The sequence below is a fragment of the Parasteatoda tepidariorum genome, chromosome 6 (genome assembly GCF_043381705.1).
Source record: "Parasteatoda tepidariorum isolate YZ-2023 chromosome 6, CAS_Ptep_4.0, whole genome shotgun sequence".
NCBI lineage: Eukaryota > Metazoa > Arthropoda > Arachnida > Araneae > Theridiidae > Parasteatoda > Parasteatoda tepidariorum.
Window position 1 is genome coordinate 20380143 of NC_092209.1, and position 16609 is coordinate 20396751.

Consider the following 16609-nt stretch of genomic DNA (forward strand, 5'->3'; position numbering starts at 1 on the left):
AATTTAGTTTCAAAATTTGGACTTTAGTATTTTATTTTAGTTCTATAAATGCATATATGTTGATTCTGTTATATTGTCGGGTGTCAATGCAGGCAAAAGTAATTTCGTAAAGTAAGTTACGACTTTTTTTTTTAAATTTCTCACCATTTTCTTCTTCTTAAATTTATTTCATTATACGCATAGAATACAAAATTACATGACTTACATGCGCAATTAATTCTTTTAAACTAGAAAAAAAAATTATGAAAAGCGTTATTAATGAAGATTTTTTTCTTAGAAGAATTTATCGTTTAGCGAAATGAAATTAACTGTTGTATACATAAATATGACAGACACATTTTTTTAAGTATAATAAAACTAAAATCTAAAATAACTTAAAACTTTTAAATAATTATATAAATATGTTAATATAAATATTTTAAATTAGTTTTAATAACTTAAAACTAAAATAACTGTATAAAAATGATTGTAAAATTTTATGTTTTTGTATAAAAGCAAGACGTGAAAAAATTTCGAACACGAATATAGATTTAAAGAATCCTATCTTTATTCAATGGTTTTATTGCAATGAAGCAAGAAAAAAACTCACATTTAAAACTCAGCATCTACAGAGAAAAATAATTCAGTTCATGCTTTAAAAATAATCATCGTTTATGTAATAACCGTAAAAAGAAATGTGGCACTACATAATAAACTGTAGAGTGCAAACAGTAGAAACAATTATTCAAATCTACAGTATAAGCTAATAGACTTCTTTTAGAGTAGCTAGGTAGGAGAGCGCAGTAGTCCTTGGAGAAAAATAATTCATAAAAAGTCTTATGATGACGTCAGAATGCATTATACTTATGTATTATCGTTCATGTTTAAACTATAGAAAAATACGTTGTCGTATTTTGGAATTATGTTTAAGTAACAGAAAATTTTTGCACAAGTTACAATCTATTATTGGAGACTGTAACTTGTTGATAATAACCCAAATACTGTTTTAGTTGGGCTTATATTGTTCTTCAATAAAGTCTACAATTAAAAATTGGAAATTGATAACAAATATTCCTTTTGTGTATTTTCAATACCTTGATACAGATATTTAATGATGTTGCAATGTTAAAGTGTAGGAAAAATGTGTAGTCATATTTTTGTTTTATGTTTAAGTTAACAATGAAGTTTTGCATAAGTTATAATTTAATGAACTATAACTTTATTTTATAACTTAAATATTGTCTTTAAATATTATATTATTCATCAAATGAAAGTTTAAAATTAAATATTAGAAAACAATTTTAAAGAACCTTAATTTCATAAATCTTTCTTTTATTTTTAAAATAACAATATTTTTTTATATTGATGGATACATTTAATGTTATGGTGTTGCATCCTAATGTTAAGCTATAGGAAATATTTGTATTCAGATTTTCGACTAGAAGCATAATATTTAAGTTAGTTTTGAAATTTCACAATAGTTAAAATCTAATACTAAAAAAATAGATTATTACGCAAAAAATAATTGATCAATTCTTGTATTATTTGACAGTAAAATTTATAATTAAAATTTAGAAAAACCACTGTTTATAGAATCGTTTGCTTCAAAATGTTGCGTTCTTTTCCTATTGATTCATTTATTTAACGATGTTGTAACCCTAGCGTTAAAATATAATTAAATGCGAATTCATATTGTCGATTAGAGTTACAATAAAACTGTGAAAAGCTAATATTAAAGGATATTTTAAAACCCGAAAGTGACTAAATAAGTAAAAAAAAAATGGTATTGATTGAAAATTAGAAAACGATTAAAGAAATAACGATTTGTAGGATCGTTTTACTAAAACATTTGAGTTCTTTTAATGCTGCTACTCTTTAAGGTTGTTATCTCGTTTCTTCTACTAAAGAATATACTATCAAAATAAAATTGTATATTTTAGTAAGTATTTTAAGCTGTAGATTTTCCTCTTATTAAAAATGGTATTATTTTAATTGCTTTCATAATCTATATAAGAATTTAATTCTTCATAAATACAATTATTTATAACCATCTAAGTTAATGACTTTTAATCTCAATTAAAATTGAACAGTTTATTGGTCGGCATTAAAATATTTCCATGATATTTCTTTTTTAAGTGAGATTTCATGATTATATCATGATAGTTTCGATATTTTAGCCAGCTCTTTCTTTGTATTGCAGGTTTTAGATTGTTCTAGGTGTAAATGTTATTCGTTTAAATTGTTTGTAAGTATTTATATTAAAGAACAAATTCTAAACTGATAAACTCTTTTCATTGTATGGTAGGTTTTAGAGTGTTCTCTAGGTGTAAATGTTATTCGTTTGTAAGTGCTTAAGTTAAAAAACTTTTTATCTGATTAAAAATTTAATCATTTTATTACGTTTGAGAATCATGAATCTTTCCTTGTTATTTCTTTTATAAATGAAATTTCCTATTTATTTCACAATTGCTTGGATAATTCATTAAACTATTTTCTCATTTTGTAGATTTTAGAGTCGTCTCCGCTGAAATGTTATTTGTTAAGAAGTATTTAAGTTAAAAACATTTAATCGGATAAAATTTGAATTATTTTATTGAGTTTCAAGTATCATGAATATTTCCACGATATTTCTTTCATAAATGAGATTTTTTTTATTTGAATAGTTCGAACTTGAATATGTTGCCTATCTCTCTTTCCGTATTGTAAGTTTTAAAGATTGCCTTAGTAAAAATGTTATCATTCTTATTTGTAAATATTTAAGTTAAATTTTTTATCTGGAAAAATTGAGTTATTCTCTTTGCTTTTGCCACAGTAAATTATTCTTGGATTTTTTTGATGAAAATGTGCTTTTTATGTTCCCGTGAAACATTTCGCTCCATTATTATTTTCAATTTCTACTAAATAAAAATTTCATTAATTTTTTTTTGTAAATCTGTAATTATTTAAGTTGTAGATGATTATCTACATGTTATTTTATTTGAATTCATGGTGCATATTTATAGCATTTTTCATTTTATAACTGTTATTTTCTTTGGCTTCTAAAATGATATTCTTTTGTGTGTCAGTAGTGTGTTATTATAGTAAATTTTTGGTCTTCTGTTTTTATATCTATGCTTAATTTCAAGATTTTTCTTTTTAATTAGTGAAATTTTCTCTCGGATTTATAACTCATTTTTCCCATTATAACTTTTATAGTCTTGCAAATGTAAATTTTATACTTTTATAAATATTTCAAATGTAAATTTTGATTTAGATAAGAATTCGATATTTTATTTAATTTAGTTCTAAAATTTGGACTTTTCATTATTAGAGTTCATCTTTTATTATTATTATCAACTGATTCTAAGTATTAATAACTGATTCTGAAAATGTATGATAAAATGTAAATATTTTTTTAATTATAAGAAAAACAATTTTATTGTGAACAATTTTGAAGATCTAATGTCTAATCAAGGCTTCAAGGTGTAAAACTGTAAATATTTTATTTGAATCTTTTTGTAATAAATGAAAAATCTCACATTCGCATAAATTAAATAATTGCAGCATTATTTGAATGTGAAAGGATATTAAATAATTAGAATCGAAGTCTACATTGTTTTGCTGGTACTTTTAACTCGGCATTGAACAACTTGAAAGCAAGTTTTACAAAAAGAAAAAATGAAAAAAATAAATGAATGAAAATAAATAAAATGCAATAAATTTTTAAAATCAAAATTATATTTTTAAAATTTTTGAAACAAATTTGTTTATTCTAAACAGCGATTAAATTGTTATTTTTAAAAAGTTGAGAAATAAAATATTTAAATGGTTTTAATAATTCGAGAAAAATTTAAAAATAATATAGATTAAAACAAATTAAAATTTTATGCATTTAATACATTTTAAGAATTTATTTAATTTAAGTCAAAAACTTAATTAAATTATGTAAAAAGTTTTAAGAGTGAAGCAAATTTTTGAAAGTAATTAAAATTAAATTTCATGACAAAATTAAAAAAAGTTAAACTAAGTGTAATAAAATTATATTACATTTGTCGTACATACATTACATCCTCTTAAAGTTAATTATCCTTTTCTCAACGTGCACTCTTCAAAATAAAGACATTTAACGATTACCGAGAGATGGTGCTCAAATTTAAAGAAGATTCATCAGTGAATTTAATTTTGAAATGATTTAATTTTCTCAAAAGAATCTTTGGAAGAAGATTTCCTTTTATCTTGAATAAGGGTATGACAGACAATCACACAGTGAAGCCCCCGTTTGACAGATTCCCTCTTTGAATTAAATGCGCACAGGTTTACATTCTCTTTCCACATATCCATCAGTTAGTATTTTCGATAACGATACTGCAGACAATCGCATCGATTTTTTTCTCCTGGCGGTCCCCGCCAACCCCCACCGACATCAGCGCCGCAGCCAGCCAAAATGGCGACTGGCGCCAGTTTGACGTCATACAGCTTCCACAGAGCAGAGATGCGGGTCTCCATGGTAACCGCGGGCGGGTGGAAGACCCTACGCGCAACTATTGGCCAGAGCCTTTGGTCGCCTCTCATTATCATACTGAAGGGAAAAGCGGTCCGGGATATTGTAGGGGGGAAAAAGACGAGAGTACAGGTAGAGGAAAATCTTCGAAAAAGGAGGGTGGCCGAAGAGTGAACCGGTGCAAAACCGAAAAACTGGGTGTTTCGAACCCCACCACTGCCACTTGTGTAGTATTTTGTGGTCGCCGGCATAACTTTTTTTTCTTCCTCACCTTCCTTCTTTCCCAAAATCGGGAAACAGGTTCGAAGTAGATCGAAGACCCCTTTCTAGACACACCCCCTTTTCCGCTTTCACAAGGATTAAAACACTTCTCTAAAATTACCTGGCGATCTTCATCATCCTCGAAAAATTCGAAGAGGTGTGGAAAAGGTTATAAATCGTCGGGGATAGTCTTTGGACCACACTGCAATGGTCTTTCGAAGACGTCATCTGGACCATTCGGCCACCATCATCATCATCATTGGTTGTTGAAAAAAAAATTAGGAGATTATAAAGAAGAAATTTTATAGGATCCCGTGTTTCTTTTCGTTTTTTTTTCTTCCTTTTTGTTGGATTTTTCTTATCGGTTGTATACCCGTAAAAGCACGTCCGCTACGGATACTTATCAGATAAGAGTGGAACGCACCCTTTTTGTCGGCCATGGGATGTGCAATGAGTGCCGAGGAAAGGGCTGCTTTGGCTAGGAGTAAGCAGATTGAGAAAAATCTGAAAGAAGATGGAATCCAAGCAGCCAAGGATATTAAATTGCTCTTGCTCGGTAAGCTCATTATTTTTATTTTATACCTGCTCATTATTATTTTTTTTTGTTGCACTTCAAATTCGGGTGTGGGGATTAGTTAGTTTTGTTTGGAAAGCTGCATATTTTTTTTAAAATGATACTTTTGGCAACATGGTAATTGAAAAATTTAATCACTAGTGATTGAGTTATAGATGTGTGACTGTAGAAATGGGTTTATAATTTTGCAAGCAATTGAATGAATAAATGCGTGAATAGAGCAAATCAGTGCATGATCGCAAATGTATAATCGCATTCTTTCCACCATTCCCTACTTAGAAGATACGTGGAGACTCTTAGTATTCACCCGAGTGATTTTTAAAAATTCTTGGTTTAAATATCTTAAATTGCTCAAAAACTGCATCTTGTAAAAAGAAACCAATTGCAGATTTGAAATCAGCTACTTGAAAGTATGAATGGTTAAGTTGCATCCATTAAACTCGAATTGCATCTGACCTTATAGATTAAAATATCCTTCCTTTTTAAATAGTACATACAAAATATTTAATATTTTTTGATAATTAATTTGCACAGATTATTATAATAAAATAATTGAGCTGTGGGTATACTTTTATTTGATTATACCCTGTGTCGAATTTAATACTGTCTTTAAAAATATATAATGACCTACTTTTTTTTCTAATAGTAATATTAAATATCTCTTTAAAAAGCTTTTTGCAAATATTGAAATTAAAATTTCCGAAGTGCCAGTTTATCAATGGAAGTGTCCATCAATAGCTCACATTGTCTTAAAATGCGTTTCATAGTTTCCAACATTATAGCCATTGATTAATTTTTTTCGTTATGGTAGTAATATTTATATCATAATGCACAAACCTTAATTTTAAAAATAAATCTTAAACTGTTTAATCTACCCCGATAAATCAATAATTCAAACCTATATATATAAGATACATTAGTTAGGCAAGTATTCTAACACGTGTTGGTTAAATAGCTTATTTTTTTTAAAAAAAACTTTAATACCATAGCTATCATAAGATTACCACTCTCTAAAATATTTCTTAACAACTCATTTCTAACTCTCTCTGAAATATTTCTGTACAAGTTGGCAGCTATGTGATTTCTTTTCCTGAAAGTGTGTATTAAATCAAATATTTTATTTTGTTTTTAATTATTGCATAATCTTTGTTTATTCAGCATTTTACATTTTTACTTAATGGGTTATTTTTTGTAATGTTTGCTAAAAAAGGAGCTAATTTGCATACTTTAATTAAATTAATTGCTTTATGTAAATGCTCTATTTCAAATTTCATTTATTAGATGGCATGAATATTCGAACTAATCTCATAAACAATTCTTCATTCAATTTCTTTTCCTAAATCTGACCTGGATGAAAATTAGATTTTATTAAATTTAACTTAATCATTTCTAGGAAACTTTTATATTAATTAATTGGTCTTCATTTTCTTATCATTTTTATTTATTTTTTAGGTAACATTTATGCTGCACATATTCTGCATATAGTTCGTGCAGAACTTTGTTGCGCGTAGTTTTTATGAACAGCTAAACAAAATTCAGGTGCTAAAAATAGGCCAAACCGATAAACACCATCATAAACAAATTTTATGCAATGAAGGAACAACGATAATATAAAACCCGCCTACTCGAACTCAGTGAGTGTTTTTCCTGTCCGCTATATCTGGTAAAGGAGAAAACTATTTACAGGGTTCATTTTTCCAAACATCAAATTTCCCCCCGACTCAGTGATGAATGATTTATTTATTGCAAAGGTTGTCTAACAATTGGCAATTGTGGCCGCTTTGATCGAAACAATAATTATCGCTGATTGTAATGAAAGTATTTTAAACTTAATTATTGCTTTATTTGTAAAGAAATTAATAGTTTATATTTCATTGTCTAATTACATAATTATATAAATTCAAATATGCTCAAATAAGCATCATTGAAGTAATTAAAAATATAAATAAAACAAACATTTAAAAATAAAATTTGGAGGAAAGGGAAATTTATCAAAAATAGGATTAAAGTAAGTACATTGGGAGATTGGAGTGCTCGGAAAAACTGTTAAATTTTTTTTTTATTATAAAATAATTAGCACTCAGAATAATATTTTAACAACATAATTAATTTTTATTAACATAAATTATAAGCTAGGTCGAAGAAATAGAAATTAAAATAGAGTCAGAATTGTTAGCAATAAAAATTTTGTATGATGTGTAATTTGGTGATATTGAGAGCTTGTATACATTTTTCGATATTTGCATTATTTTTTTTCTTTCTATTTTTAAAGATAAAATTATAAAAGCGGTGGTTTTTCTTACTCAAGTTCTTGATTTATCAAAAGTTTTCTTTTTGTTTTTTTGTGAGACAGATCAAAACTGCGTCAAATAAAATTAAAAATACTTTAGAATAAGAATATATATTATGAATAATTTTTCAGCAGTACTTACCAATGAAGAATGACACAAATGAAAAACCATTTGTAAACACTGAGTTATTGGGTATAATATTTTTATTTTTTCAATTCACCGATTAATGTAACGAAAGAACAAATACATAGAATAGCAATAATAAATTTGCTTTACGTTTGAAAATACTTAAAAAAATAAATGCAAGTAATTAAAGTAAATTACTGAACTCGAGCAAAAACATTTTTTATTCCTCATTTTGAAAAAATAGGAGAAAATTGGTTATAAATAAATAGGCTTATTATATATATTTTAATATTTAATTTTTATTTGAATTTTTTATTCACTAAATATGTCAATTACAATAGCTTACAAAAAATGATGCTTAAAAGAAACATTGACTCTAAGAGGTAAGTATAAACAAATGGTTATTGGACTTTGTTTGAATTTAGCTTTCAGTGATAATAATATGGTTCAGTTAATACCCTTCCCTGACTTTGATTAATAAATTGATTTCGTGGATTACTAAATTTATTTACTTATTTTTTCAACATTTTATGTTTTTATTTAATAAAAATATTTTTCTTTGTATAATAAAAGCAAAAAACAAATACCAATGCTTTAATACATTTTAAGATTTTTATTTGTTTAAAAAGTTGATTGCTTGTGAAATTTCATTAATTTTTCAGCAGTTGTAATATTTATATAGTCCTAATATTTTTTTAATGGTTCATTTACACAATTTACCTGACCTACCTAGTTGATTTAATGTTGATTTGTAAAACTATTTTCAGAAATAAAAATGAAATTTCACTTAATTTTTCAACCGAAAAATATTGAGTATAGATTTTTTATGCAGTAGCTTGATTTGTAAGTATTTTGAAGCACAGACTTGTTTAACTTCGATGAAATATATTGCAGTTGTTAATAATAAAATAATATATGGACTGAAATTCATTATAAAATAATACTTAGAATATTTATTTAAGAATGTATTTTTAATGTGAGTTTTTTTTAAAATTTTGATTTCCCTTGCTTTGTTATTAGTAAAAATAGAATGATTATAAATTTATGACTCGTCAACTCTAGCCTCATATCATGGGCTGAAGTAGACTAAAATTATTTAAAAAATACTAATAGAAATATATAATTATCCTATATATAATTAAAAATAAAGTTAACAGTTCAGATTTTAATAAAAGAAAATGCTTGATATGTTCAAAATGATTATTAGTAATTTTTTGAGCCAAATTTAAAAAAAGTACACACAAATCCCCATCTCCACAACAAATGATATGATAATTATGATGTCATGTTTTTATTTTAGTATTGGTATGTAAATTTAAAAAACCACTTAAATTTTACTTCGTTATTAATTTAAACATTGAAAAAAAGTTAATATTTCTAGGTTTGTAGCTATGGAAATTTTTAAAAAAATATTAAAATGGTTAGTACAATAACAACAAATCTAAAAATGTTGAATATCCTAAATATAGTTTATGTTTCATCAAATATGAAACAAAATATTGCAATATTATAAGAAATTAAAATTATTTCTATTATTTACAGATGTAATATTATTTATGCTAAGTATTTAATAAACAGTGTAAATTATGTCATATCTGAGTTTATTCATGTAACAAATTTGCAATACCTAATGTTTTAATTTTTTCCTTTATATTAGTTTATTGTCCTTAATATTCCGATTTTCATATTGTTTATTTATAATTAGATATCGTCAACTTACTATCAGATTATATAAATAAGCCTAAAGAAAAATTTATTGGAATTTGTTTTTATTTCCTTACCAAATATCATTTTCAAATTTTTTTTTAAATTTTGGTATAAATAATTTATTATCTGACATCATTACTTTTTATTAAGTATTTTGTATTAGTTTAGACACTAGCACTAACAAAAGATTTGATTTTACCAGCATGGATCCATTTTCATTGATATAAGTATTAAAGTAAAGTGTTATTATGCAATGTTTCTTTTAGATCGTTTTTAATAACTTAAAAATAAACGTGACGATTTTGATTTATTTTTTATTAAAGACTCTTATTATGTTTTGACTGTTTTTAACTTTAAGACTTAAATTTCTATAAGATTTCCGAAGATTGTGTTGTTGTTATAAGTATCGTTATTATCACAATATTCTATGTCCCTGTTATAAGTCACAATATTTCATAATATTAAATATACTGATGAGACACCTTTTTTCTGGAAATGTTTTTTTACTTCATTAATTAAGTAGTTAAGTTTTTTAAATAAGTAGTAATTATTAGTTACAGAAGAAAACTATTACCACAATGATTGCTTACCCCCAATGAAGGCATACAAAATGTTTATCACTTCATGATGGATAAGATTATTAATATTATTTGTTGGTATTGATAATTCGTAGTTTTTTAATATTAATAACTCCTCGTAGTTTTTTAATATTAATAACTCTTCGTAGAAATGAAAATTGAAATAGATTTAAATTGGCTATTTAAGTGTATTTTAAGTGAATTTCAATTTATTCATTAAATTTTGTTTACTTCCTCCCTTATTTAAAAAAAAAATCTCTAAATTATATTTGCTCAAAAGATCCCATAATAGCTTCATTTTATTAGTATTAATTGTTAATAATACTAATTTGTAGTTCTTAATATAGTTAATGTTAATAATTCTTCTTAAAAATGGTATATAGTTTGTTGAAATAGGTTTAAGTGTTTTTGATTAAATTGGTTGCTTAAGTGTTTTTGATTCTTATAAAGGAGACTTTGCCTCAAGCGAATTTTTATTTATTCATCAAATTTTGTTTACTTTCTTCCTTTAAAAAAAAGTTAAAATATATTAAGTTGCTCAAAAGTCCCCATCATAGCTTCATTTTTAATATTTTTATCGAAAACTTCCTACTAAGGATGATAAATACAAAAGATTAAACTACGAATGGGTTAAAAATGTAACTGTTTAAATTTTTCATAGTATGAGTTTTATTGACTTAGGAATGTAATTACTTTCTTCGTCGTTGCAATTATATCTCACAAGGACATAAAGTAACAATGTATTTCCTTCGAATGCCAGCTCCTTTATTATTTTTATTTATTTATTTATTTTAAATCTAAAATATATTAAGATGTCATGGATTCATTTTAAATATTTTTCCATGAAACTTTGTACTAAGGATGATAGTTACAAAAAAATTTAATTGTGAGTAGTTCAAAAAAATAACTGTTTAGATTTTTCATTGTATGAGTTTTATTGGCTCATGAATGTAATTATCTTCTTCGTCACTGCAAGTATATTTCAAAAAATAATAAAGTAACAATGTATATCCTTCTAATGACATTTTTTTAATTATTTTTATTTATCTTTAAAACTCTAAACATATAACTGAGATTGAGAATATAAACAATATATGTTAAAACCCTCTTTCCTCCCTGCTTTTGTAAACGTTATTTTGAACTGTTTGATATCAAACCTTTTTTTCATTTGTTGTCAGGTAAGTAAGGGGTGTATCACGAAAAAATATGCTCCTCAAATTTTCAAAATCGTCAGAGAATTGATTTTCATGCGATTTCCTTTTAGATGACTGAAGAAAGTCCCCGACACAATATTTAATAACGATCACCCACTAACTTTAACAATCCTAATTATCAACAAAAACGAACCTGCTCCTATCCATCCCCAATTCACGAATAACATTTCATTATCTTTCCGAAAACGAACCGATAGCTCTGTTGAAAGCCCAGATCAACTTTCCTCCCCCATCCACTCCATTTTATCTGTGTCATTTTTCATCACTCCCCTCCTCAACCCTCATGGCGTATTCTAGATTGAAAGACAGGAAGGAAAAGGACACGAAACACCTCTTATCTTGTCTCGTCTTCTGCATCGCAGAATAATCTATCTTTTGCACTCAGGCAACTTTACTTAAGTGGCTGACAGTAAGACACCCCTCCAGAGATCAATTCTGATGAAACTAATCTTTATGTATTCATCGATTCCTTTTTTTTCTTCTCCTCCTATTTCGAAAACATACTATTGCAAGTGGACACTATCTACTTAATTCAAGTATATTTATACAAATTGGGCAGACTGATTTGTAATTCGTTCACTTTCACATAATGCGGCGTACGGAATATTTTACTATAGATTTATTAGAAGGTGGGGCCTTTAAATCATTGCATTATTATTTACTATAACATATGTAGAAATAAAAATCTTGCAACCATACTCAAAATTGATGTAGAACAGTTATGTCAAAATTAAAATGAAAGCCAAATCTATTCTGTTACATTTAACGTACCCATATAGACGGGACCACTTTATGTTATTTTCCTTGATGAATAAATATCCCTGAATGCATACTTACCTGCTTCTTCCACTGATATATATATATATATNTATATATATATATATATATATATATATATATATATATATATATATATATATATATATATATATATATATATATATATATATATATATATATATATATATATATATATATATATATATATATATATATATATATATATATATATATATATATATATATATATATATATATATATATATATATATATATATATATATATATATATATATATATATATATATATATATATATATATATATATATATATATATATATATATATATATATATATATATATATATATATATATATATATATATATATATAACATAAACACAATTCTGATTTTTTTGACAAAGTCATAGAATGCAATGCAGTAAATTTTGATGAAATCTTCAAATTTGAAAACTATAACAAAGATAAAAACTACAAACCAATAACTGCACATTTTACCTCTGATGCCTCATATCATAACTATAAAAGAAATAACTACATCAACTCTTCTGAAAATAACGTTTCCTCATTCTGACACAATTTCGCACAACTTCAACTTGAAACAAACATAGTTTAGAGCAAGCTGCTCATTTTATTTTGATTCCCCTTTAGTTATTCAAGCAAAGTGTTTGAAACATTTTAAAAGCAAACCCACTGTCCAACCTAACTGTAATGTCCAACTTAACTTCAATGTCCAACCTAACTTCAATGTGCAACCTAAAACATTGCTAAAATTCCACGATGAATAGGATAGGGGCAGCTTCGCGGCCCGGGTTCCCCGAAAAACTCCTATATAATCAAAGCCCAAAAGTTCCATTTAGCCCTAGATAATCAATTGATAGTCATTGGCACTAAATAGTCAGCCCTTAGGTCTATGAGCACTTTATCCAAGTGATAGAAATTGGACTAAATAATCAACTGACAGTGAATTATCACTGGATAACCAAATGAAAGTCAATTTGAATTAGATAAAAAAAAATTTCTAATCTTTAAGAACTAATAAAATATTATGTAATTAATGTGTTTAATATAAACAATTAAAAAGCCAAAAATATCTGTTATTTTTTAAATTAAATATATTTTTAAAATATTTTAAATATGTAAGCATCGCATACTGACCAATCATTTGCACAAGGACAATTTTGTAGAAGTGTTAGATTGTCAGTTATTCTCCAGAAATCTATTCTGATGAAACTAATCTCTATGTAATCATGTAGGCGAACTTTTATCTCTTTTATTTGGGTCATAAATTATTCAAATAGATTTGTAGTGTGTTCACTTTTGTGTAATTAAAGTTCTTCTGTTAGCACCATTAAGATACAGATTAAATCAATTTGAAAACCAATCTTTTATTTTTTTAAAAAGAGAAGCAAAAAAATTTTGAATGATTGTTATTTGTCTTTACCGAAATAGTGAGCAGGTCTTCTTATTTTCTAAAGAACATTTCAATCTACAAACATAACACTAGATCTTCAAATTCAAATTAATTAGATCTAAATAATCAATTGATATTTAAAAGGAGCCAGTAGGACATGTACCAGTAATGCTAAAACTGACCTTTTTAGATGTATCTTTTCTGAGCATCTAAACAAGACATTGCTATAGTTCTTTTTTCACCAAGCATTTACATATACATGTTTACGCTGTGGTAGCTGTTAATATATATATTTGGAAGAATTTTTTTTCTTCAAAAGTTTCATCATTTTTGAGCAAAAATCTCTCAAATGTATGATTTAAAATGTATTTCTGTTAACGATAAAACGTTATCACAGCATACAACTGATATAATCTCAAACATCTAAAAAAAAATTCAAAGCGATATCATTAGTAGCTTCTTAGAAAAGGTCAAAGGAACAGAAAAAGGTCAGTTTTAGCTTTATTGATATATACCCTTCCGTCTCCACCTAATTATAACTAGATAGTCAACTTACAGTTAATTAACACTAGATATCCAATTAATAGTCGATTGGAACTAGATGGTCAACTTATAACCAATTATCACTAGATAGCCAATATCATTTATCATCAATAATGTATTTTTATCTGTTCTTAAATCTGTCATGTTAGTTCACAACCCCTCTATGCTCCTAAAGGTACTCCAAAATAATTTAAGGGATAGCAAGTTGTACATTATAAAATGTATTTCTATTTTTTTATTTTTGTTTTTAAATTTAAGTTAAACATTCTTGACATCCAGTCTAATATTCACATAAAAAATAATGATTTTACAAAATGGAAAATGTTTTAAGTAGTTGTCACAGCAAAGAAATGTAAACTAATTTTAGTCACTAGTATATTACTCTTGAATATTTTTTTAAGCCTTTGGCAGTTCTGCCTTTGGACCTCTAGACTACCACCTTAAATGTTAGATAGTATGCAAACTTATTACGGTCCTAAAGTATTTAAAACAATTGTGCTAATAATTTAACGAAGAAGTTGCAAATTTACTTTTATTAGTTTTCACTTAAAAACTATAAATTCTATGCTTAAGATTTAGTGACTAAATATATTTGTTTGGAATTAATATTAGGTCTGCCAACTACTACGCTTTTCGTAAAATATTTCATAGAGCTGTAGGCATTTAGGAACCAAAGCGTTCAGAACTTACGGTAATTTTGATAACATTTTGTGTATTATATAGTTCAAAAAATTTTCGTTTATTTTAAACTGAAGAAAAGATGTATAAATAATTAATAATATTATTGATTTGCATGAAATATTTTTTTTCATTCCTCTTTATTTAAGTCTGAAATCTGTATCCGTCGAAAAAAAGTGCGTTAAGAAAATAATAAAACCCAAAGTTTTTCAATTTTTAATGTATTATCCAGTGTTGATTTAATGAGCTTCTTCCAAAGCTCCTTTTAAAAACAAATTGGGCATGGAAAATACAATCCAATTTTTTTTAAAAATATTATCTCTATCTCTGTTAATCCAGGCCTGTCAACTACTACGCTTTTTTGTTAAATATTTTATAGAGTGGTAGACATTTAAAAAATCAAATCTTTCAGAATTTTTGGTAATTTTCTGAACATTTTAAAAGTCTCACCAGAATGAGCTGGTACAAAGTAGCGTTGCATATGAACTTTTAAATCATTTGTATCTAGTGGTATGGAAAATAAGTTTAAATGAACAAAAAACAAAACATTAAAACATGAACTTAACTACCACTAGAATAAAGTTTTACATAAAGTTTGCATAGTTGTGAGTACAAACATATTAAAACACGCTACAAGTTTATGTTTTTGCGTATGATTTTCTGGTTTGTAAATTTAGTTTAAAGTTATTTTCCCCACCACTATACACATGTAAATTACGTAGAAGTTCATAGATAACACCACTTTGTAGCTGTCCCCTAGTGGTGAGGCTTGTAAAACGTTTGCAAAATTACCAAAAATTCTAAAAGCTTTAGTTTTTAATTGTGTACCACTCCATAAAAGGTTTTACAAAACGCGTAGTAGTTGCTTATCCTCCATTTAGATACTAAAACACATCAACTTATACACTTATCTCCGTAATAGTGCGGCTTTTTCCTACCCTCTGAGCTACAAGTTCCACTTTTAGCACTAAAAAGGAGGACGAGATATCTTGTCACTAGCTCTCGTGGAAGACGATATAGCTCGCCCTTAGCGATGAAAGTGTTAATTTCGAAAATAACCCTATTACACTCCATTGACACCTATGCAGAAATATCATAAGTCAGCCCTCTAAAATTTATGATTTTTATAAATCAATAAATAGTAACCACATTATTTTATGAATTTTAGAAATAATATAAAAATATTATACCATTTACTTTAAATGAAATAATGTTTACATTAACTCAAACTGCATATTAAAATTCTCGGAATTCAAAAAATGAAAGTAAATCATTAAAATTACTTACTGTCTTTCGACATTTTTGCCACTTTTGTTTAAAGTTTTACATCCTATCATGTTTGTTAATGGTTTTTACTGTATTTTGATCAATCCTGTACACGAAAATAATATAATTATCAGTCTTCAATTTTAAAAAGAGTGGAATGAATAGTTAAAATAAGTATTTGGAAACTTTAAAAAAAATTCTGCTTAGTTTAAAATATAACTCTTACATCACTACTACAAAGAATCTAAAACAGGAAGCTGAACTTGTGGAAAAGTATTTTTTTCCCACGATAATAATGTTATAGTTATGCAGCCACTTTTTATTCCCTCACTCTTAAAACAGCTGTGGAAATCCGGTAAATTTAGCTACTTAATACTTAGTTGCTATATAACTATAATTTTTTGTTTTTAAAAGACTGCTACTGATACAGTTAGGTAAATTTTACACAGCTGAATATTTAATACGCAAAATAGTAAATACAATGAAAATTCTGAGCTATTTTAACATAAAATTAATTTTATTAGAAAAATTTATGGTTGGAAAAGACATAAAAATTTACATACTTTACAATTCAAAATTTTTCCACTATCATCAGATAAAAAAAATGACTTCAAAAAAATTATTTTTTCATTTAATTATCTTTAAATAAATATATTTTAAAGTTCTACGTAAAAGTTTCTAAATTCGCTTAAAAAGT

At 26.1% G+C, this 16609-nt stretch overlaps 1 protein-coding gene across 1 annotated transcript in view; it reads left to right on the forward strand.

The window, feature by feature from the left end:
• Positions 1-4441: 4441 nt before the first annotated feature.
• Positions 4442-16609, forward strand: part of LOC107443225 (G protein alpha o subunit) — a 124575-nt gene continuing 112407 nt past the window's right edge. Inside the window, exon 1 of the mRNA XM_021144307.3 lies at positions 4442-5276. Within this exon, the coding sequence (XP_020999966.1) occupies positions 5159-5276 (118 nt within the window). The 5' untranslated portion in view covers positions 4442-5158. The remainder of the gene's footprint in view (positions 5277-16609) is intronic.